This window comes from Aythya ferina (genome assembly GCF_964211825.1).
Source record: "Aythya ferina genome assembly, chromosome: 9".
Taxonomy (NCBI): domain Eukaryota; kingdom Metazoa; phylum Chordata; class Aves; order Anseriformes; family Anatidae; genus Aythya; species Aythya ferina.
Window position 1 is genome coordinate 27048026 of NC_140305.1, and position 24671 is coordinate 27072696.

General features: G+C 59.2%; 1 protein-coding gene across 2 annotated transcripts in view; it reads right to left on the reverse strand.

Annotated features, from left to right (window-relative positions):
* The window catches only part of KCNAB1 (potassium voltage-gated channel subfamily A regulatory beta subunit 1), a 39730-nt gene extending 17902 nt beyond the window's left edge, over window positions 1-21828 (reverse strand). The window contains exon 1 of one of the 2 annotated variants that reach the window (XM_084529358.1): window positions 21340-21828. In XM_084529358.1, coding sequence (XP_084385484.1) covers window positions 21340-21581 — 242 coding nt within the window. In that variant the 5' untranslated portion in view covers window positions 21582-21828. Of the gene's footprint in view, window positions 1-11713; window positions 11996-21339 lie in introns of those variants that run through there. The other variant, XM_084529359.1, reaches the window with a different exon arrangement.
* Between the last annotated feature and the right edge of the window lie 2843 nt (window positions 21829-24671).

Genomic DNA, 24671 nt, shown 5'->3' on the forward strand with positions numbered 1-24671 from the left:
GCACAGCTCACAGGGACGGGGGGACGGCACCAGGACAGAGGGACAAGTCACCCAGCACGGATGCACCTCAGAGCAATGTCCCTAGGAAGAGAAGGACGGATCAAAGCAATAGGGAAAGTGTTTCTCCTGTGTCTTTGGCCCCGCACTCATTGCAGGAGAGGACGCACCAGGCTGCAGCAGTAGCTGAGCATTCTTCCTCTCTAAACTTCCCAAGATTTACATCTAGGCAGAGGTGGAAAGATGCAAATTCTGCAAGGTGCAGCAAATTTTATGGTGTTTGGATGAAAAAAAACGCAGCGTTTTGTCAGGATGCGACGCAGTCAGCGAGATGCCGCAGCAGCGCGCCCGCGGTGTCCTGGCTCCCTGCTGGCGGCACCGTGCCACCCAGCCCGCCCCTGTCCCACTCCTGTCCCTGGGGATCAAGAAATGCATCGGGTCCCCGTGCAGCCTGCACTCGGAGGACTGATTTTGTCCACCCGAAGCCAGTCGGGGGGATTAGTTTAAGCAGACCAAAGCACAGCTCCAGGCTGGCTGTGGAGCAGTGAGAAGCGGCAGCTGCTGCGCTCTGCAAGGGGGCCGAGAGGGGAGAGCCCTGCCCGTGGCTGCACCAAGCAGGGCTGGCCATTTGCTGTCTGCTTCCCACATGTTCCTTCTGCAGGACCTAAATCTTGCGTCCTTCCCATCCGAGGCGAGCTGCAGCCCCTGCAAACAGTGGGCTTCACACAAGAGGGAGAAAACGCCCCAAAAGCCAAGCCGTGCACGCTGGTCTTCTCTCCTGGTGCACATCAGAGCAGCTCCTCCAGGTTGTGCTGGGGCCATGGGTGCAGGAGGGGAAGGCTTGGCAGCTCCCCGACAGCACAGCTCGCAGCTCCATGGCACAGTTGGGAACCCAGAGAGGCACAGGAGCAGCACAGGAGCAGGGCAGGAGTTTCCCTGGACCAGGCTTCCTGAAGGCAAGAGCACGCTCGGCTCCCAGGGACGTACCAGTGCCATCAGGCTCACCCCAGTGACTGCTCCCCGTGTCCACACCTTGGCACCAGCCCCGTTCATCAGCAGTGGCTCCAGACCCAGAGGCTCCGGAGAGGCACGGCACGGCATGGCACAGCTTGGCACGGCCCCTCCGGCCATGCAGCACCCAGGGTGCGAGGTGGAAGGAGGGATTTCCACATGGAAAAACCTTCTCGAAGTCCACAGGGCCGACGGGAAAGCGTTGTTCATTTGTAACTGCAGGGGGACAACCAACAAAGCCAAGAACCTGCCACGCAGTTTAGCTTTTTAACGCACGCAAAATTATCCTCATGAAAGATGATTTGGGTCTGGACCTGCCTGGGATGCTGAATAAGCCTGAATAAGCAAAAACCTTTCCTTTCTGCAAAAGTGAAGGGGAAAAAAAAAAAAAAAGTATTTTGCTTGTTAGCCATTTTGCTGCGAGCGAAATAATGAGCGAAACCAGGAGAAATAGGAGGCGGAGAGGTGCAGGATTTGAGGGATGTGTGAGAATCGCTCACTGCACGTCTGAGGCCACGATTGTACATTCATGAGAAAGGCAAAGACGGCAGCTTCTGACCTCGGGAGCTTTCTGGTTCAGCATCAGGAAGTTAAAAAGCAACAGAAATGGGAAGAGGGGGAATAATACATTCAGCAGGAAGCACAGAACAGAGACAGGGTAACGAGAGGCACCCGGGATAAAGGCTGCCTGTAAGGATTCGGGGGGAAAATCACGTTTTTTCGAGAACCTCGGGAACAAAGGAGGCTGAAATCCCTTCCCATGGGAGCGCTCTTTGTAACGCGGCACTGCAGGCAGATTAGATTATGTCTGAAATAAATGTTAATTTTAGGTAAAAAGACAAGAGGGCTGAAAACGGAGATGAATATTTGGCGCTGAAAAGCGAGGATAATTTGATCACAACGCCGAGCCCCCTGCACTCCTCCTGCAAGGGCACGCGATGGGACCGAGCCCTCTGGCTGCAGCTGGACGCAGGGGGACACGAGGAGGTTGGGAAGCTCTCCCCTGGCTGTTGCCTTTGCTTTTTTAAGCCTCGTGCCCCCCGAGGACAGCCCCTCCTGTACACGGGCTGCCCCCTGCCTCCAGCCAGCCCCTCCTTCACGTGCTTTATGGCAACTTTTAGCTTAATTATTTCCTCCGAAGGGGAAGCGCTGACAGTGCAGGTAGAGCTGAGCAGGACCCAAAGGGATCTGTGATTCATTGCTCCCTTCACGGGCTGCTGAGCGGGGCCCAGCCTGGGCAGCGGTGAGGTGCTCGGTCGCATCCTGGGGACATCCAGAGCTGCTGGCATCCTTAATTAAAGGAGAGGGGAGAGAACGTGCCTGAGGAGCAGCCCGTGCCATATGGCAGGAGTGGCACTTGTCTCCCGTGGCACGGGGCAGAAAGCAATTGTAATTACTCACTTTTAATTAACTCTAGCGCAGGGAGCTGGGTAGGAGCACCCAGCGATGGCTGCGGTGCCAGAGGCAGCCACCCCGTGGGGAACAGCCCCACAGCCCACACCGACACTGCCCCCAGCCCAGCTCACCCCACGGGCAGGGGCACCCAGCCCAGGCAGCCCCCCAGGAGCCCCACAACCCCCTCCTCGTGCTCCTACAAGCAGCTCCCCTACACTACACAGCCCACACCTGCAGCCCCTTCTGGCAGTGATTTATGGCCTGAGCCTCCTGCGCTGCTTAATCAACTAATTAACCCGCAGCTGCATCCTGCGATGGCGAAGGGACAAAGCAATCGGAAGCAAGCACACGCTGCTTATCCAGAAACACCCCAGAGCCACCCCGCCGACCACCCCTCGCCCTTGCAGGTGGCCCGCAGGGAGTGGGGGCAGGCTCAGCAGGCGGTCCCCAAAGCAGCACCACGTTCCCCTGTCCCTTAATGCTCGCTTTTCGCCCACCTCCCTCTGCCAGCTCCCCCCCATAGGAGCAGCACGGCCCCGGGGGGCTCCCTGCCCCATTCCCAGCTCCTCGGGGGCCAGCACTGGGAGTTATGGGGGTGCCCTGCATACACCCCGCTGCAAATGGCTCAAAGCAGCCTCATGTTTGGGCAAGGTGGAGAACAAAGCGTGAACCTACACAGCAGGGACAGCCGGGGGGCTTGGGAGATGGGGATGCTGAGCAGCTCTGCTTCTGAATCTGGTTTAAGAGCAGCAGCTTCCAATGGCCCCAAGTCAACAATGTGGTGAGGGAACCAACCAACCCGTCTGTATTCCTATCCATCCGTCTTTCTATCCGTCAATCTACCTGTCCGTCCGTCCGTCCGTCCGTCCGTCCATCCATCCACCCATCCACCAGAAGTGCTGGGTGGAGGGGACGCATCCTGCCTGGGCCAGGACCCCTCGGGGTGACCTCCTGGGGTCCTGCTGGAGCCCCCCACCCAGCCCTGCTGCCCTGCAGCAGCCCGGCACCCCGTGGCCGTGAACATCTGTATAGGGTGAGCCCGGGTCTGGGGCTAAAGGCCCCCGAGCCACCCGGGTGGGCAAAGTTGGGAGAACCAAGGCAAGGCTCTCCTGTGTGCAAACAGCAGGCGGTTCGGCTCATTGTTACAAAAATGTACAAAAATGTCACCGTTCCTGAAGCTTGCAGTGGGAAAACAACGTTGCTTAGAAACATCCCCATTATTGCTTCAGAACAGCTCCTTTTTTGCACGGAAAATGAATAAAATATGTAATTTGCTCCCTGGAAAAGCAGTGCTGCACGTCCCAGCCAGACCTGGCAAAAGCAAAGCCCACCCCGCGTTGCTCTCCCCTCCAGCACGGGCTCTGAGCCTCTCACCGGGCACTGGGCTCTGGCCACTTCCCCACTCCGTGCCAAGCTTCTCACCCCTCTGTAACGCCAAATCTCTGCGGGGCGAGTTCCCCTCCAAGCTCTTCCCAGTCCCCAGCACTTTTCCAAGCCCGCTTCTTCCTTCCTGCAGCAGAACTCCTGCACGCCCCGGTGGCACCTCGTGCGCTCCCAGAGCTGAGGTTGCACAGCCCCACGCCCACCAAGCAGGCTGCAGCCCCGGGGCTTTGCTCCCCCACCTCCAGCTACTGCTCAGCCCAGACTTACTTCTCCACCTCCTCTTTTAATGAAGTGGGCAGCAGGAGAAATCTGGAGTGCGCAGGAGGGAGCAGGGGGGGGCTCAGCCCTCCCAGCCCTCCCCAAACACCAGCCCGGCGCTTCGCCGACTGGTTTGAGGCTCCTGCTTCCCTCCGCCGGCCTCCTCGCAGCCCTGGAGGCTGGCAGCACGCTGACAACTTTGCAGGCAGAGTCTGCAGGAAAAAAAAAAAACACAACTTGGCTGGGAGCACGGCACCGGCTGCTTGCTGGCAGCCGGTGCAAAACGCTCCGCTGGGGGCCCCGGTGCTGCTCCGGCACAGCTGGGCGCAGGCCTCCTGCCCTGCCACGGCACCAAGGGCGCTTTGTGCTCCCATGGGTGCTGTGGGGAAGCGACACTGGCCCGGCCTCACCCATCCCAAGGGGAACTGGCACCCGCCAGCCTCCTGGGATCCCCTCTCTCAGCACTTCTCAGCGTCCCCGTTCCCCGTGAGCGCCGCTTGTCGCGGCTCAGCGCGCTGCAACAGCCCCGGGTGCGAGTGAGCTCTGCTGCTGGCAGAGGGCAAGGCAGCGCAGACGTGTTAATTCTCTTCTTTAATTAACTCCAGCGCTTTCCTGCCTCTCCCCTTAGGTTTAATCTTGCCTCATCAGCTCAAAAAGAGCCGCAGAGTTTAGGAAATTGCTGGGTGCCCCTCCAGCGAGCTCTGCTGGTGCGAGGGGCGTCTCTAAGTGGTGTGGGTGGGAAGGGAGAAAAATAATGGTTTCTGACTCCCATTTTGTGAACAAAACACTTCACAACATGCACAGCAGTTTCCCTTAAATTACAGCCCGTATTAGCAGTAATTGCAGCGATGCAGAACCTCGGCTTTCCACTCCCTCGTGGATTTTAAAACCGCTTACTGCCGCAGAGACAGCGAAGCGAGGGGCTCTGTGCAGGTCTGGACACTGGCACGGCCTCAGCAGGTGATAGCCACGGGTGGATGCAGAGCCCAGAGCCCACGGCACCCTGCTTCACCCCCTGTAATCCTGCAAAAACACCACAACGCCCCACCGGCCCCGTCCCTGTTCCTCCATCTCAAGGCAGCGCCACGTTCCGCCCGTAAAATGGGTTACTGCGGGAAAAGAGGTTAAAACCTTTGACTCTGGAAAGCAAGGACCGTGGTTTTTAAACCAAGTCTTAAAAGAATGCTCCCTCACTCTAATGTGAGCCACGCTCCTGCCGGTGCCCCAGAAACGTTCCCCGTGTCTGAGGGTGCCTGGAACTGGGGCTGCTCGGGTCGGGCCAAGGAGCCGAGGGCACCCTTCGAGCCGGAGAGCTGCAGCAGGCACGCGGGTAGCCCTCTCCCTCACAAAGCACACGGAGCTGCAGAAGCCGCCGGAGCGCTGCGGATCATCCAGCAGACACCTGAGTGCTGGGAACGAGCTCTGGGCGCCTTGGCTGAGCACCAGCACTCCCCCAGCTGCGTTACGGCCCAGCCCCGGTGCCGCTGCCTGTGCTCTGCCATCCCTTCTGCCTGCGGTGCTGCAAACCCAGCTGGATGCGATTCCAGCCCTGCTGGTCCCCGCAGCCCGGTGCAGGTGCTCCAGGAGGAATCACAGCTCGCTGGGGGTGTGAATCCAGCTCCGTGCCCAGCCAGGCAGGGGCGGAAAAGGGTTTCTGGGTGGCACAAGCCTGAGACACGCGGCCGGGCTCATGCTGGAGAAGCAGGAGCCTGGGGACGGCTGGCACACTACGCTGGGCGGGCAGCAGGGTCCCAGGCACCAGGGCAGCGGGGTTCCTGCTGGGTCCCCGCTCACCAGGAGGATCCTGAGCTCTCTCTGTCCCCTTTTTGCCTTCCCACGGGGGCTGGGGAGGCGGTGGTGGCTCCCACTGCTGCGCGTGAGCCGCTGCACGGGCACAAAGCATTGAGCCAGCGACACAAAACGGGGGGCACGGCTGAACAAAATAGCTGCAGGGGCAGGAGAGGAGAGGAGAGGAGAGGAGAGGATCCATCAGCTGCAAACCAGCCGCCAAGCGAGGAGGCGGGTGCCGGGAGGTGGGAGCACCGGCTTGGCATCAGGCGAGGCAGAGCCGAGGCGCAGGCAGCGCGGGGACCGGCAGATGTCTAAATGGCATCTGTGCCCCCTCCCTTGGCTCCCGTCAGCACTTTCCAAATCATCTCCGTTACTCGCAGGGCCACCGGGTGCGTAGGTGGCCATCTTCGCTGAAATTCCCCAGAATTTTTTTGGCTGCCTCCTCAGGAAAGTTGCGGATGACGCACCAACATGCAGATAAGGGGAGCCGAATGGGCCGCGGCCAAGCGCGGGGCGCTGCTGGCAGGCACACGGCGCTGCCGGCCCCCAGGAGCCCCCCAGGAGCCCCCATGGGTGCCCCCGTCCCCAGCACCCTGCGCCCAGCAGCCAGCACAGCACCGCCTCCGGGTGCCAAGGGGGCTCTGACCACGCTGTGCCCGCAGCCCGCAGCGAGCAGGGGCAATTAGCACAGCAATCAGCCTGCTTGGAATTCAATTTGGATCCTGCCGGAGCAGCCACGCTAAAATAATAGTTTTAAAACGTGTAAAACTGTGCACTTCACTAGCCATTAAGCTAGCAGTGTTTCTACATCACCTCTTCTCTTCCATCCGTTTAGGCATTCAATTAATGTCGTAACGCAGCCTCTAAATGGAAAAAAAAAATCCCAAAAAGGAGCAGCCTGGGACCAGTTTTAGCAAGCATTCACTCTGCTAGTTCTGAGAAGCGACCCGGAGAGCCAGCACGTGCTGCCTGGTGCCAGAGGTGTCCCGCAGCCACCCAGCCTGCTCCAGCCCCGCCGCGGGGGACACCTCTGGTGGCACGAGGCGCAGGCAGGTGACAGGCACCCAGTGCCGATGGGGACGTCCTGCTGAGATGCTGAGCTCCCCAGGTGAATGGGCAGAGCCTCGTGGGGAGGCTCAGGGTGGGCTCAGGCACAGGCAGGCACCAGAACACCCTGCTGTCACCTGCCTGGTGGCATTGCCACCCACGGCCACATCCGCCCATCGCGTGGCACCGCGGCTGGCACATTTTGTGAGCCCACTGCAAGGCTATATTATTTAAAAGCCTCCTGATAATATCACAGCTTCCACTCTGCTTCAAAAGCCACCTGCATAAAGAAATGACACGGGGGACACAGCCAGGCCCAGCAGCACCACGCCGAGCTGCTCGGCACCAGGACCACAGGGCAAGGGGCAGAGCCCCCCACGGCCCAGGCGCTCGGGGTGGGGGGTGTCACCCAGTATTTGTGTGTGGCTCCGGGAGGGGATGTCCCAGTTCTCTGTCAGACACCATCAGGGCCTTCACAGCAGCACAAACCAGCTCAGTTTGTTTACCCAGCCGGTTGCCTTTTCCCCATCTTTGAGCTGTTCCTCCCTCCTTTGTGCCCGTTAAAAGCTGCAGTCCTGAGGGCAAATGCGTGGTGAACTTCAGGGTAAACCCTCTCTGCTCACCGGAGTACTCTTGGCTTAGAGCAATAAAGCGAAGAGCAGTCCGTGAACCATACAAACAAACCCGATTTGAAGAGACCTACCGAAATAATACGTAATTTTCTATCAGAATAGTTGGGCTATTTCACGCCAGCGCTTAAAGCCACTCGTAACTGCAGCAAAAACCATGAGCTCCGAAATACACGGGGTAGTCCTTGGGGCGAATGTTTGCAGCAAGAAATAGGAAAATGGGAGACTGGGGTCCCGAAGGCCTGCGAGGAACCCCCTGCTCTCACCCCTGCCCCTCCCGAAGCACCACGGACCCCCCGTGTGTCCCCACCCCGATGTGTTTGGCTGAGCCCCCCCTCGTGCACCGCTGCCCATCCACGCACGCTGCCCGGCATCTGCACACACAGCCGTGCCTCCGCGGTGCAGCTCCCGCATTACTGAGGCCATGCTTCTGCAGCAGCTGGAGTAAAAGCAGCACGCTTCGTGCTCGTAGCCCTCAGGTCCCCCGGTGCGTGTCTGAAGGAGGGGAAGGAACTGCTGGGGAATGGGTGCGGGGGGACGATGCCCCGGAGCGGCGCTGCCTACTCGGGTGGGGATAAGTGTGGGAGAGAGTTTTTAATCGTGTTCGCTCGTGGATATGGGTTTGGATTAGAGGGTAGGGCACCTCGGTCCCGTTTTGTGCCCCTCGCTGCAGGTGGGTGCAGGGCAGCCCGTGGGGAGGGCAGCGCGGCGCCCACCGCATCCCCCGTGGCCCACGGCCGCCCACCGCCACACCGAGTGCATCAGCAGCTCCTTGACACAGCTCCCACAAGAACCCACGGTCTCAGGCACACAGCGAAGAAAAACACCTCCAAATTGCTGAGGAATTCTCAGCTGGAGGAACGCAATTATCTCTCTGGGAATTTGGCCAGGGCACTGCCTCGGTGCCCTGCAGGAGGGTCCCAAAGCATCCCCTCAGCCCCAGCAGCAGGAGCCCTGTTTCACCATTCCCTGTGCACGGGGTCGTGCCTGGGGAAGGGCCCGTGGTGTCCCCGGGTCCCGCTCCTCTCCCTCTCGCCTCCTGCCTCCTTCCGTGCCGGTTTGGGAGTTCGCAGGACGGAGCTCACAGGACGGAGCTGTGCAGCCTGGAAAGCAGCAGCACCCAGGCAAGGAGCCAGAAAAAGAAAGCAGAGAAGGGAAGAATGCTCGGGCCACCCTGCAGGGCTGCCTGTAAGCACATCGGGCTTCAAGACCGGCTCGTGACCCAGCAGGGACCTGAGCACGCAGCGCATCTTCCAGCCGGGCACACGGGTGCTCTGCCCTTCCCCAGCCTGTGCCCGTGGCTCAGAGCCAGCCATGGGGAAAATGCACACGGTGAACTCCACCTGCCCGTGTTTGGAGTTAAAAAGCGTTTTGTTTCAGCCCCAACTTGAGTGCTGCCCTGCACAGGGCTGATGGCACCCTGCTGGACACGGCGTCTCTGCGGTGCTCGTGGTGTGTGCCGGGATCGGGGCTGGGGCACAGCCTCACGGACAGCTTGGCCTGGGCTGGGCGGTACAATTAGGAAAAAAAAAAGAGGCAAACGAGGAGGGAGGAGAACCCAGTGTGCCACCTCCAAAAGGGCTGAACCCCCAGCCTGCCCCGGCTCCTCCCGAGCTGAGCATCCATGGGATGCGGTCTGCCCTTTGTTCGCAGGGACAATGCAGCAGGCTGCACCACCGCAGCCACACCGAGCTCCAGGCCAGGCTCCAGGCGATCCCCAGCGCCCTCCCCGAGCCCCCGGGCAGGATGCAGCCCCCGGGCACCTCCACAGCTCCGCAGGCAGGAGCGTGTCACCGGCGGTGACGCAGAGGTGGCAGCCGGGGAAGCCCGTTCTGAGCCATGGGCAGCACACGCAGCCCCGCAGCGCGGCCGCACGTGGGCTCCTTTGCACGTGGGCTCCTCCGCACGCAGGGGCTGGATTCCCGCAGCCACGCACCGCTTCCTTCCCACCGCCTCGATGCCCAGTTGATGCCACGATCTGCTCCGAAGGCAAGGAAAGGAGACGGAGCAAAGTAAACACAGAGGCCGGCTCGCCCTCGCGGGAGCACACCTGAATCCCAAATATTTGCAGATATTCCCGAAAGGACGCATTCAACCCAGCGAGCTTTGTGTTCTGCACGCCAATTTGCTCTCTCATCTGGAGCAAAGCCAGAAACGAGCCGCCTGACGAAAAGCCGGCTCTGCCACCCCCACCGCCCCGTCACTCACGCTGTCACCACCTCCCCGCACGTCCCCCCGGCAGGGCAGCACTGCTCTCCCCACCGCCCGCCGTCCCTGTCCCCGTCCCCGTCCCCGTCCCCATCCGGGCTGGCATCATGCCCCACGGCGATGCCCCGCGCCCCATTCGGCCGCAGCATCCCCATCTTCTGCGCAGGGTCTCACGGGGTGGGGGGGGAAGGGGGCAGGTTTATCTATTTTTAGCACCGAGCGAGAGGCATTTTAACTAGCGTGTAATTTTAGGTGGCACACATTGTAAAGCTTGTCAGCGGTGACATAATGCAAGCAGAAAATGCGCTGGGAAAGACTTCAGCTTGACAAAAGGGAGCTGAGGACCTCGCAGCGTTGCTGTTGCAGCCACTGGGAAAAGCTCTTTGGCTTCTCCAGGCACCGAATTTCCCTCGGATTGAGGAACCGGAGGGGAACACAAAATATCAGCCCCAGCACTGTCGCAAGGCGCCTTCCCCTACCAAAGGTTATCTCGATCCAGCAGCACCACAGCTGAGCCGGGAGGTTTAGTCAGCTCTTTCTCCAATTTCCCCTGCCCTGCTTCTCTTGGGGGAGAAATCTTCTCTAGATATGGAGAGATTTAGGAGCAGAACCAGGGATTAGTCATAAAGATAAAACATCAGCCCTGTCACAAACGCGGTGCTATTCCTGATGCAATCCCCCAGGTCTCACGCAGCCGGAGCCGGGGGAGCTGTCAGAGCCGTGCCGAATGCCAGCTGGAGAATTCAGTCTCTGCGATTGAAATCTTATCTAGGAATAAGCCAGGGATGATTTACAGAGGCCCAACTTCGCGAGGCTGCAGGGGTGGGTGGCCGTGTCCTGCAGGCAGCAGGGAGCCGCAGCCACCCCGCGTGGCGGTAATTGGGGGAGCCCTGGGGACACGGGCAGAGAGAACTGCTGACAATTAGCACGCAGCGCCCGTAAGCCTAACGAGCAGGAGCTGTGGCTCGGTAACAGATCACAGCCCTGACTGTGCTCTGGGGTCCAAGACACGGCAGGTTTCGCTGCTGCTGTGGTGCAGGAGCAGGGGGGGCACGGCGCCCGTGGAAAGTTGCCGAAGGACGGCACCAGCGCTCCGGCGTCCTCCCCGCTCCGTCTTCACCCACCCTGCCTGTGCCTCTCCCCCAGGGCTAATATGGCAACTTGTGTAACAGCCACGCTGCCTACACCGAGCCCCGTGCAGCCGGACTGCGTGCACCCGTGCTGGGAGCCAGCCCGGAGCAGTGCCCAGCACCACCCCGCCTGCCCAGCACGGCCACCGCAGCACCGGCCGCAGCCCCACAGCCCCTGCGTGTGGGGGGATCCTGGGGCAGCTGGACACTGCCCCGGCCCCACCGCCAGCCCCTGCTGACCAAAGGGACGTCCAGAACAGGAGCAAGCCACCGGCAGAGGCAGCGTGAGCCTCCCAGTTCGAGCTGAAGGTGTGGCAGCGCCCCTCAGCTCCCCGCACGGAGCGTTTCGGAGAGAAGCAGCAGCCCTTTGTTGTCTGTCCTTCCCGGGCTGGGAGCCACAGAAACGCGCGATGCACGAGGTGTTCTAGGGGAAGGCTGCCGGTTTTCTCCTGCATTTCACTTAATCTGGCTCTCGCCCCCTCCCTGCTCTGCGCACCGGCCGGGGAAGTCTGCGTGATGCTCAGGACGGAGCGGCACCGGGGGCAGGCGCTGCCCTCGCCCCATGCCTGCTGCAGCGGAGAACTTTTCCCGGCCAGCCTCAAACCCCGCTCCGCTAATTGATCTTCCTGCTCATTAAGCGGAGTGCTCTGCGGAAACCATCTTAACGCCAGCGCTGCGAATTGACGGGGATCGCTCGCACCCGGCACGGGCTGGGGGCTTCGCAGCACGCCACGGGGACGCGCCCCCGCCCCAAAACGCATCCCGCGGGGTCCCGCCGAGGGGCCCGGCTCCATCGCCGGCCGCTGGGGACCCGGGGGGAGGGTTGGGGGGGGGGCACCCGGAGGGGGAGCGGCGGCCCCTTACCTGTATTTCATGCCAGTCTGCTTGGCGGTGGACTCCTTGAGCGAGATGTGGTGCTGGGGGGTGAAGGTGCCCAGGCTGCGGGCGATGATCGCCACCGTCCGAAATTTGGCCCGGGCCGCGCTCACCACGTTGGGGGCGGCGGCGCTCTGCTTGCCGCTGAGCCTCTCCTCCCCATTGCGGCTCTTCAGGCTGTGCTCCGTGCAGGCGATGGACACTTGCATCGCGCCCCGACGGAGCTGCCCCCCGGGACCCCCTCCCCGGTTCCCCCGGGGCCGAGCCGGGCCGAGGCGAGCGGGGCGCGCCGGGGGCTCGGGGCCGCTCCTCGGGCACCGCCGCCTCCTAGTCCGGGGCTCGGGGCGACATCGGGGCGAGACCCCGCGGCCGGCCGCCGCCTCCCCCTGCCCCTGCCCCTGCCCCTGCCCCTGCGCTGCCCGGCTCGGCTCTGCCCGGCTCGGCTCTGCCCGGCCCGGCTGTGCCGCAGGCTCCGCAGCGCTGCGGGGCTCCCCCCCGGTCCTCCCCCGGTGCCCCCCGGCCGGGCTGGGCCCCTCGGTTGCCCCCGCCGGGCGCTGCTCCCGGCTGCAGGCGGCTCCCGGCAGCAGCGAGGGGCGGTGTGACGCGGCGGGAGGGGAGGGGAAGGCGAAGAACGAGGGGGAGGGCGGCAGGAGGCGTGCCGAGCCGGGCAGAGCCGGGCAGAGCCGTGCCGAGCCCCCCAGCACCGCGTTGCGCCCCCTGCAAACCCTTTAGGGGCGGTCCCGGGGGTCCCCGTCTCGGCCCGGGGCCGGGACCCCCCCCGCACCGCGCGTCCCGGGGCAGGGGGTGTCGGAGGAATCGCTTCCCGGTGATTTCCAATAGGTGATCGATAGCGGATCGTACGGCACAGCCACAGCCCCCCCGCCGTGAGCAGAGCCCCCCTGCCTGCCGTCGGGTGCGCGGCTGGGGGGTGGACCCCTCCCCGCGAGGCCTGAATTTGGGGGTGAGCTCCTCAACGATAACGCACGGGACTGACCTGCCAGACCTCTGCGAGTCTCCATCTCGCACACAAGACCCAGCTTCAGACCAGTTCCTACACACATCGTCAATAGCTTAGTGCCACAGACCACAAATAAACGCCCTAAAATACCCCAAAGTGTGACACCGGGAGCCACAAGCCCCGGGGCCATCGCCACCTCTCCCCACGCCCCGTCGCACCGAGGGGCTCCGAGGAGAGAAGGGACTGCTCCCGATGAGACTGCTCCCAGACCAAAGGGTGTTCAGCTTGGAAGTGCCTCGCTCAGCACAAGGTCATCAGCCCCCGTTCAGAAAAACCCTAAAGCCAATGCCCTCCCTTCCCCCTGGCAGCCCCGTGCACCGGCCCCCAGCAGCGCCAGCTCCACGCGGCTGCCCCCAGCCACAGCCCCCCGGGTTTTAGAGGCTAAATCCTTATGCAGACATGCCAAAAATCTGCAGCCAAGGGTTGCCTAAAGCCACATCTCTGCGTGCTGAAGCGATCCGGGTCACAAATAACAATGCCATCTCCGCCGTTTTAAGCTCTTTAACTGAAATCCTTCACTGTCAAGAGAAGGCAGCGACTTAGCAGAGCAGTGAGCGCAGCCCCGGCCAGCACCAATGTCACACAAGCCCCTCGGCAAAGTTTCCTCGCTTGTAGTCTTCCTCTTCAGCAATACGTGGAGTTATTTTCAGCTTCACTGTATTTTACTTAAATTGTGACTGTATAGATACAGGTATCGTACACTGGGGGGAGGAGCAACTCCTTACTCGCATGATTACTCCATGCTGCAGGAATTGAATTTATATTTCAAAATACCCCCCAAAATAATTATATAAGCTTAACAACACAGCAGCAAGAGGACTATGGCCATAACGCCACCCCCAAGTGTCCCAGGCCATTGCTGCTGGGGGCAGCTCCAGTTCTGCCTGGCACCTCTGCACTGCGCCGTGGGACATGGGCTGGGTGGCTGCAGGGGAGCCGTGGGGAATCGCCCAGCTACAAGAGGGGGTTTTCTGCATGAGAACAAAACCTGCACGCAGCCTGGCTGCTAGAATCGAGTGCACCACAGCCCTCAGGTCCCAGGCATTGCACCGCACTGTGGCCATCGCTGCTGTGTCTGCAGCTTTTGTCTGCTCTGCACAGGGAAAAGGGAGCTGGAGAGCGCGGCTGCCCCGCTGCACCTCTCACCGCCTACAACTGCATGCTGGTTACAGGACCTGGGGAGAAGAAAGCAGAAAGCAGCAGAAGAGAGAGGAGAACGGTGGAGAAGGAAGCCCTGGACACATCGCAGGCAGCACCGTGCCTGCCCCTGTGCCCAGGGCAGGGTCACGGCTGGCAAAACGCAGCCAGACAGGGAAAGCAGCCGGCGGCAGGCACGCTACTGATATGATTTTGGTGCTCATAATACAGCTTTAACCACGTTGGACAGTTTGACAGGTGCTCAGCGGGACTTTGCGTGCCATACAGTTGGATCGCATTAACCTCAGGAAGCTTCACGGAAGGTCAAAAAACTTCCCCAGCACCGCGGTCGTGGCATGATCCTGCCCCAGAGTGCAGCCCTGGGACTCGCAGAGCTCTGCCCACCCAGCTCCCAGCCTTCGTGGGAACTGTCTTTGTGCATCACCCCAAATCCTCCACCGCCAGGTTTCTGCAGGGCAATGTGTGCCTTAGCACAGCAGGACACGCTCAGTGAAGTTTTGTGTTACCTCCCAGCACAAGTTTCACCAGGCTGTGGGGAGCTCTGGCTACAAACAGCCCGTGCTCATCTCTCAGCCATTCCTCTCCATCTCAGAGCTGCTTGAGACCAGGTTTCCCGCTGGGCTAATTACTTCTGATGGCAGCAGTTCCGTTACATCTCCCTAAATTGGCCTGATATGTACACGGGCGAGATAACAAGTGTGCATGGTGAGCGGAGCCACCCAGGAAAGCAGGGGAAAGCCCCGGAGCTGGAGCTGGGGGCTCGATAAGGAAACGAGCTGCAGGACAAAAGCACGGGGCTGATCTCAGTTTCCCATGGAAAACTTAAATTTGCATTCATAATTGCACTTGAGGAAGACTCATCCAAATTCCCATGAAATATTTTCAGTTAAAAACCATCTTTGCAGCAGATTTTCAGCACTCAGCCCTGGCAGCATGGCAGTGCGGGCGCCCCGTGCTGCACTGGTACCATGGGCAGCAGGGGAGGATGGCACCGGGCGTTTCTGCCGGCCTCTGGGAGCTGTGTTACAGGTTCTTCAGGGAGGGAAGAAAAGATAAACAAATCAAAACCAGCATGAAAATGCCATAGTTTGGGTTAATTCTAATCAGAGCTGAGCAGGAGGCCAGCAGGATGCCACAGCTGCACGCGGCTGTCCTGCAGAAACAGGTTTTTAAAAATAAGTAGCACTGAAGGGGAAAATGTGCCCAATTCCCTACAATTTCCCAAAGCTGGGGAAGGCAGCAGCAGGCTGCTGAGGGATGCCGACAGCTCGGCCTCTGCTCCCGTGGCCGCAGCAATTCCCTGAGCTGAGCCCCGCTGTTGGGAAGCCCGGTGGGGTGATGCTTGGCACGAGAGCCCAGCGGCACTCTGAACCCACTGCTGAACAATGTCCTCAGAAAAGAAACATGAAAAAGAACGAAAATGTAATTCCTGCGTTTTCTCCTTGCACAATGGAATTTGTTTTAAAGGCGTCTGGTTCAAAACTACAGCTGGGAAAGGCACCCATAGAACACAATTATTTACAGAATTCCTTTATTGGTGTTTTGTAGGGTTTGGGGTCTGTTTGGGGTTCCATTGGCAATTCATACATCCTACAGGGACCCGCTCAAGAGCAAACTTTGGGCAGGCAGCGGGCAGCGTTCACACAGGACATGCTGGGCCAAGGGCCACCCCTGTGCCTCCAGCCGTGCGCTGCAGCCCCGGCACAGAAGGGCTCTGCAAGGATCCTCCAGCTCCATGGGGTGCCCAGGTCAAATACCCAGTCACTTTCCCGCAGATGGCAAACACCCCCAGCCGTGTCCATGGCCCTAAGCACTGCGCTGCTCCCCTTTTCAATACAGGAAAGTCAATTTTCCCATTTTATCTGCTCGATTCTTCAGGTGACCGAAAGCCATTGCCCTCCAAGACGGGCTCTGGCAGCGAGCGTCATTTTAATGCACCCGATTAAAGCACTCAGAGCTGTACGGAGCAGCTCTGCCTCATTCAGATGCTGAGACATGCCAGAACGCTTTTGCTGTCTGATTATCTGAAATGTTGGACGGACTTCAGGCCGTATTTCAAGCCCGATCTGGCTCTCCTGGAGCACACCAGTAAAAAGTGCTGACTCCAGCCTCTGCTCCACACAAAAGGGATTTTTTGCTTTTGTCCCTGGGCTGTGCAGCCCTGGGACCCGGTTCCAGCAGAGCTGGTGGTCAGGGCAGGGCATCGGTGTGCTGCTGGCAGTAAAACAGCCCCGGAGGAGGCAGCGAGGCGCACGGGGCTGGCAGCGTGTGGCCAACCCTTTGCCGTGCACTAGACCACGCACACAGAAAAGGCAGCTTTTTCCCCAGGATCCTGGCACCGCGTGATTAATCGATGTATTCCAAATAAAGCTCAGCCCAGTGTGTTGTTCAACTTGTCTCTGCTTATTGAATAGTAAATTCCAGGCAATTACGTACATTATTCTGCCATCCATATGCGTCAAATACCACCCCGGCATAATTTGTAACAGCTCAAAAACTCCAAATTAACTTATATAAAGAAATATGTTGCTAAGGTCTGAGTCTCCGGAGCTGAATAATAAACAGCTCCGCTCCGTCCTTCCCGGGACGCACTACAGCAGATGGATGACTAATTATTGCCAATAACTTCTGATCTGAGATGCGCTGGCAGGGGCTCAGAGCAGGGGCAAGCTGAGCGAGACGCTGCAGCTCCCAGAACTTTGTTCCGACCACGAGCCCCATGGAAAACGTCCTGTCTGACACGGGAAACGCCACGGAGACCTTGCCTTTCACTCCGGCTGCCCAAGCCACGCCAGGGCTGGTGCTCTGCCTTTTCCCTGCTGCAATCCACCCTGCTCCACCATTTCTCTCTTTTGTCCCTTTCCTTTTCTATTTTTTTTTTTTCCCCTCTCAGCAGTTATCACCTCGACTGCAGCTACCCTGAGATTTATTCAGGTCCCTTTTCCCAGCGTGCCTGGACAGCTGCTGGTTTCAGAGCTGTCTCCGGAGCATTTGGACACGCTCCCCAAGGACTTCACAACCTCCCTGCGCCAGGCAGCGTCTGCGCTGCTGGAGTGACACAGACGCCGCAGCGTCGCCTTCTCAAGTCTTTCTGGAGCAGGGATGAAGCCAAGCTGTGATGAAACCGAGCACTGAAAATTAAAAAAAAAAAAAAGGCTTATCAGCCAGCAGCAGGCCTGCAGCAGGCACTGGAGCTGCAGGAGAGAACAAAGTTGCCTTTCAAGTCGGCCTCCCCCAGCTCCTGCCGGCGGACGCAGCGCACAGCCCGCTGCCCGCGGTGCCACCCGCACGGCCGCACCTCCCCATGGGTGAGAAACATGGGGCAAACTGGTGCATTTCGGTCAGTTTTTCTTCAAATTGTAAAATAAAAACAACTTCTGACCCAAGGAGCAGTGCAAAGCATCCCCTGTTCGGCTCCCGTTCAGTGCGGGGTGAAGAAGACCCAGAGGGAGGGGAGAGGGGCTTTGAAAGAGCAGCTGCCGCTGCGCTGGGCTATTTCCTTAAATGAAGCCAAGCCGAACGGCTGCCATTGCATCAGCCCTGGATTTGCACGAGGACCGGAATCAATTTTTATTCCTTCTGAACCGCAGCCATCTGGGAGGACAAACCGGGAGCCCGCGTGACGGGGCGCGCTCCATGGCTGGCGGCGCAGAGCCCCGCTCCCAGCCTGCTGGCGACCGCTGCGCAGGGGCACTTGTCCAAGCCTTGGCACAGCCCCGGGGCCCATCGTTTCCCACAGGATAACGCCTTGAGCACAGCAGCGATGCCGACAGCTGGCAGAGGAGGGGCGGCTGCACAGCACCCGGAGCTGCGCGGGCATGGATGGGTGCACCAGGACACGGAGGTGCGCAGGGCACGGCAGCAAGGGCACTGACTGCCAGCGGGAGCAGGGGCTCTGCAGGCAGGGGAAGGCTGGCAGCGATTTCCTGTTACAGCTACAGACAGGGAAGACAAAATTTGCATCGTTGTCCACGCCAGCCGAGCAGCTGTGGCACCAGGAGCCTTCCCCAGAGGCGTGGGTGGCCGTGGCAGGAGGGCAGGGCGGCGCTGAGCTTCCTCGCAGCCTTGTTACGGATGTGGGAACAGATGCGCTGAGCTCAGAGGGCTTTGGAGCAGAGCACTGCTGGGGGAAACGTGTGTGCAGATGTGGGTGTGCGTGCACGTGGGCATGTGCACGTGCACACACATCGCTGCTGGCACCGACGCGCTCCAGCAGCCGGCACCGTGTGCGGCTGGAGGGCTCCTCCTGCTGCAAAGCCCCCCTCAGTCCCCTCTGTGCCGGGGTGAGCCCCCGTTTCTTGCTTTACGGAGGAAGGATGCAGCTGCCGAATGCACCCGTGGGTGCCCTGCCCGCAGCCTCACCCACACGCAGCTGCTGCTTTCAGCACTGCCTCCCCCGTTAGTTCACGGGCAGGAGCTGCGTGAAGGTAACGGGAGCAGCAAGGGGAAGCTAATCGTTGGGAAAAAGGCTTGGCATGGGAATATCTGCAACCACCGATGGATAGGGAGCAGGCAGGGAAGTCTGAACATATTTTAAAAGAAAAAACCACTCCTGAAAAATTATAGCTGGTGAACAAAGGGCCCAGCTGGGTGCGGCTCTCGCAGTCAGGCGGCACAGGAATTGGGGAGCTCTGAGCGGGGTAAGCCAGATCCTCAGAGATGTGATGCAGCTGTGCTGGGAATGAGCAGATCAGGTGCGGATTACAGCACAGGATTACGGGACCACGCTGAGTGCTCTCGTGCATTTTGCCATCTAGTGATTAAACGTTTTAAAGACCATTGCAGCCCGGGTGAGCGGCTAATGAAAATTGCTCGCTCCCAAATCCCCCTCCTCCACAGCGGCTCCACGGGGGCAGGAACACAAACCCAGGAGGACAAACAGGGACTGGTGAGCGTGCTTCGAGCCGCCTCCTCTTGCACGAGCATCTGCCAGCCCGGGCAAGGCGTCACACGAAGCAGCAGTGTGGCTGGGCAGTGCCAGGGCAGGCGCTGGGAATGGGCTCTGAGGAGCTGAGGAAGGCGCAGCGATGCCTCTCCCTGTGCATCCCCTCTGCTTTCTGCCACCGGCGACTCAAAAATTTGCTGTGCTAGAGGATAAATCCAGCCCTTTGTGCTCGGCAGCCCTCGGTGGCCTAGACTCACATCTAATAACGCTCTGAGCACGTTCGTGCTTTTGGCACCCAGAACACGACAACGAGGTCCCCAGTTTAATTACAAGATGCGAGGAAAGCTCTCCCCGTGCTTTACGCCTGCTGTCCAGAAATTTCATTTGCATCCCCCTGGATCCCACGTTACGGCAGACAGCACGTTGCTTACTGCAGCCTGCTTTAAGCACATCTGCTCTAATCCCTGCCTGTCATCCTTTCCCTGACCAAGAGGCTGTCTGATCACCCCGCGGGATGGCTCCTCCGCGCAGAGCCCTCTGCTCACCGCTTACCGGCTCCCGTGGAAATGGGGAGGCAGGACACGAAATGCCAGCTCCCATCAAATCATTAGCACCAGCGCTGCTGTTACGCACGTCACGTATTTAAAACGGTGTTTGCCTTTGTGTCTGCCGCTGGGCTGACATTTCCACAGACCTTTCATCAATAAACCCACGCTCTCCTTCCCGAGGAGCCGGAGCGGTTCGGCGGCGCTGTAGGTGAGCACAGCCCTTGTGATTTTTTCCCCATTAAACGTTCCCAGCTGCGGGCTCACAGCTGAGCTGTGGCCACGTCCTCCCACCGCTCAGCACCCGCTCAGTCTCAATTTCCCGATCCCTTTCACCGGGGGCTGTGGACACCCCCACAGCCACAGCAACTCTCCCGCAGTCCTGCTTCCACCACAAAAACTGACTTGTTATTCCCACTTTTGATTTCTTCTCTCAAGCAGATCAAAACCATCCTTCAGGCTGCTCAGCGAAGCAAAACGCTGCCCTGCCTTTCCCAGGGGAGCTCCGCTGGAAGGGGCTGTCACAGACCATCGTGGCCACCTGCCGGACCTCCTCAGGGCTAACCAAAATTAAAGCACGTTATTGAGGGCATGATCCAAACACCTCCCGAACGCTGACAGGCCTGGGGCACCGACAGCCTCCCTAGGAGACCTGCTCCAGTGTCTGAGCATCCTTACAATAGATAATTTTTTCCTGACGCCCAGCCCCAATGCTCAGGATGCCCACAGGCTCCCAGTGCAGGATGCGGGGTGTGCTGGGACCTGGGGGTCTGGAGGATCCCACAGAGCAGCTGCCCAGGTGCTGCTTTCTTCCCCACATCGCCGCAGGAGGTTCAGGGGTTGTGTGGCCACAGATCACCAGCCGGGGGGACAGACCCAGCCCACGCAGCTCAGCCTTTAAAGGCTCACAGCCCAGCACAGCGTGTGCGAAGGAAAGCAGCGCTGCGAGCACCCCGATGGATAATAAAGCACCAAATTGGCTTTGCAAATTGTGTTTCATCTGAGAGAAATACCATTATCATCAGAAACAACATAAGCCAACGCACTGCTGCACTTTCAGTTATTCAATAACAGGCTGAACTAAGCTGTGTTTGCTAAAGCAAGGAAAGAGAAAGGAAATAATCACCCTATAAATAAACCAGCTTATGAGTATTTAGTGCTTCTTGTTAACACTTCCTTACTTTTCACACATAATTAAATAGCTCTTCATAAATATATATATATATATAATTATTTTGTATTGTGCTGTCTTTAGACTAAACCTGTGGATATTGGAAGAAAGGTCTGGGGGCGAACTAAGCCGCACTGGGGAAGGAAAGCACTCACGCTCACAATAAGCCTGGGAGAGCCTTGTCCATCTAAAGCTGGAAGAACAAAAATCTACGGAAAATAGGAGTCAGGAGTGCCCAATAACAGGGACTACTGGGAAATCCTCACAGTGTATCAGAGCTGCTGTGCACAGCCCACTGCCCTGCAGGAGTCTTCCTCCTCCGGGCCGTGATGTGTGTGAGCTGCAGTGCTTCATAGCCGCCTCTGTCAACGCTGAAGGATGCGCACACCTAAAAGCAGGGATCTGCCCGAATCCATCAGCTCCAACAGGAATTAATCGCACGCTTTCCTTCATCACGCTAAAGGCTCTGATGGATGGAGACCACGGCACTCCGCAAGCCAGGCAGGCGCTCAGGGACCATCTGCAGGTGGTGACAGCCAGAGCTGGAGCCGGGTTGGTTTGCAGGGCCACACGCCGGGGGGAGATGGATGGCTAACCAAATTCAAAGCTTTAGGAGTAGAGCTCCTGTGCATTTACCACTGCTTGAGGCCGTGCTAATGTCTTGTGGTGCTCAGCTAGCTGAGAGAAGAGAAGCCCCTCAAGCAGCCGGCACCCCTGGGTTTCGGCAGCCTGCCCGGTGGTGCACACAGGCTCCAGGACACAGCCAGACACCCACCAGGGAGAGCGTCCTGCAGGTTTGGCCGACCCCACCACGCAGCCCCCCGGTGCCCCCAGTACCTGTACTTCATCCCCGTCTCCGCACGGACGGTGTCCTGCAGGGACAGCCCATGCACGTGCAGGAACTTCTCCAGCTGCTTCAGCTCCGCGGCTCCGCTCGCCTTCCCTGCCCAGCCGGACAGCGGGGGGCAGATTTTGGGCACCACGCTGGGCTTTTTGCCTTTCAGAAGCGCTTCGCTCGGCTTCTGCAAACTCGGCTTGTGCGGGGGGATGTCGGCGCAGGCGGGCTTGTACAAATGCATGGTCCTCGGGGGAGCCTGGCCCCACAGCCGCTGGGTGGGGGCTTCTCGGAGCCCCCTCTTTAAAACCCACTGCACGGAGAGCCCGGTGCCATGGCACCACGGCCAGGGGACGATGGCATCAGCCCGGCACTACGCAGCCGTGGTTCTGTCCCCGACGTTGTTCATGGCATTGCAATGTTGGGGCTGGTTTTAGCTGGGGCCCAGATGGGCTCTGGCCAGGGTCGGCACTCGGTCCCACCGCCTGCAGCCTCTAAAGGCCAAGCACTCGAGGGGCACGGACTGCCTGTGGGAATGGAGCACCGACCTTGTTTCCCAGGTCTTATATTTAGATAAGGAGAAATATTTGTTCGGGATTCCATCCAAGGCTGACGAACATAAAAAATAATATTCTCACAGGGTTTATTTAGGGCCTTGGGCTGGACAGATGAACGCTGCAAGCACCTCTCATGCAAGTCGTTAGAACTTCTCGTTTTCTTGTAATCTTGCAAACTCACAGCTCAGGTTAACTGGCCTGCAAACTTCACTGTTATCCATCACAGCCCCAGGAGGACGCAAGTAAGAAGCAAACAGAGGCTAAGGAGCAGCCAGCCGAGCTCCTGGGGCCGCTGCTCTCTGCTGACATGGGACAGGCACAGGACGGGGGGCTCAGGCTGCAGGATGCTCCTCCGGGGACCGTGGGAGGCAGCTGAGAAACCTGAATTTGCACATCCCGTGCAGCAGCCTGCCCATGATCCTGCGGGCACACCACATGTTTTAGGGAGGATGCTTGCCCCTCCAGCAGGCTCCAGCAGCCAGGGGAGGCCCCAGGAGCTGCAGCACCGGTGGCTGGGAGGCTGCTCTTGTTAACAACAAGAGCTGAATGGTATCAGAGATGCCTGTTTGCAGCTGTTCTGTATCTTTGGCATGGAAAAAAAGGGGTGAGAAAGGAGCAGGAAACACTTGTGCCTCCACTCACGCCCTCCATCATCCCCTCACCCAGCAGCCGGCGTGGTCCTGCGGCCCTGGAAACACCCCAGCCTGCTGAGCTCCCCCTTCCCCCAGCTGTAGCTGATCCATCCTGCTACCAGAGCAAACAGAGAGTTTGGTTCCAGGGTCTGCATCCCCGAGGGGTGATGGAGAAATGGTGCAAACCTGGGGGGCACCCAGAGCCCCCCAGTCAAGGTGAATCCAGCAGGGCCAAAGCAACCAGCTCTGGCCAGGGCCAGCTCCCAGGGAGCAGACCAGCGCAGGAGCTGCACCATGAAGCAGATTTTCTGGGCTCTTATGTTTTAAAAACTCAACCCATTTTCTGACTCTGCTTTCAATCCCAAATACATCCGAAAAATAAGTTAAATAATCAAGTGATGGATATATCATGAACTCAGCTAATCCGTAAAGCTTTCAAAGCAGATAAACAAGGACTGATCTCTAAAAAAGAACATATTTTAAAAGATTATAATTCAATGTCACAGAGAGGAGTTTTGCATGGAAATGTGGATTACCCAGCTAGCCTTTCCCTACAAGCATGGCGTTGGGTGCTGGGGCACCAGCGGAGGGCTGGTCAAACACCCCCATTCCCTGAGATTTGGGAGGATTTTGCTGTATTTCCATGCTGAAATCCCTGCTGCTGTGGGTGCCTTTGTGCAGAGCCAGGTTGAAGACCAGCCTCTGGAAGCAGGCTCCTCTCTCAGGGTGAGTTGAACAAACACCCCCCTCTCTCCAGTCACTGAAATCACCCCCAGCAGGCACAACAGAGCCCATCCCTACGCTCCTGCTGCTTGAGACAGACGGACTGAGACAACAGCATGCATCCGCCTGTATTTAGGTCCCATTTCATTAAGGGTCTTAGTCTGGGAAAGAGATTAGAGCCGCACGTCTAATTTCCACTAATGCCGAGATCCCTAATGTTTTAAAGGAGCAAGATCAGACTCCGGAGGACATCAAGATCGTGCCTGGGTCTGGGGGGAAAGGAAGGAAGCAGCCAACACCTCCACACAATCTGCTCGTGTCACCCACACAGCCCTCACACACCTGAACCCAGGTCCGATGAGACTGCGGTCACTTGAAGAAAACAGCTGTGAGAAATGGGGCTGAATGCTCACAGGTGGCTTCGGCTGAGAAGTTTGGGAAGCCAAGGAACGAGTCTGCAAAATCTCCAGTCCTCTACGTCACGTTCACCATGATGCAGGGGAAACAAGCCCCCCAAAAATGGAAATGTCAGAATCACAACGACCAAAAGCTTCCTATTATTGTTGTTGTGGTTGTATTGTTACTACTACCACTACCACTATTTGGAGGAGTGCAAGCCCATCCTGTGCTGAGCGCAGGGAGTCACCTACCTGTGTGGCATGCCGGTGGTGTAGGCGACGGTGTGCTCGTGCGAGAGCTCGCAGACACGCAGGTACCAGCTCATCTCCAGCTCCCGCAGCAGCGCCAGCCTCCGTGCCCTCTGCTGTGCCGCGGCCGGCTTCAGCCGCGGGTCCTTGGCGCTGTCGGTGCCGCCCCGCGGGGCTCGGTCCCGGCTCCCCAGGGACAGCACCGACTGCTTCCTCAGCTTCAGCGCTTCCTCAGCGTTCTTGTTCCCCACGGTGCCCGTGCGTGCCGCCAGCATCCTCGCGGCTCGCCCCGGGGCGAGGGGAGAGCCGAGCCGCTGCTGCCCTCAAATCGTTTAAACTGATTTCCAGCACGCGCCTTCCTCCCGCTATAACCCTACGCCGGCCACAAAGCCGTAATTAGATATGTGGCCGCAGAGCTTAACCCGAAAGAAGAGCCGCGACCTCTTCACGGAAACATCTGTACGGTGTCCTGCGTGGCAGCAGGCTGAAACGCACACCGAGGCAGCCCCGGTCTGCCAAACGCAAGGAGGGCAGCTCTGAAAAACTACCGATGAGCTTGGGCAGGACTGGGCGTGTGATCAGGACCTGCTCGAAGCACGGCATCTGGGTGGACAGCAGGGAAAAGTGGGCCGGCTCGCTCAAGCTTTATACCCCGATGGGCTCCAGACTACGTGAGCCCACGTGTGCTCACCCTGCAGGCATGCAGGCAGGCACGTGGGCAGGCCCAGCGCCGCGATGGATGCAGCCTCGGTGCCCCCGCATCCACACCAGCTCG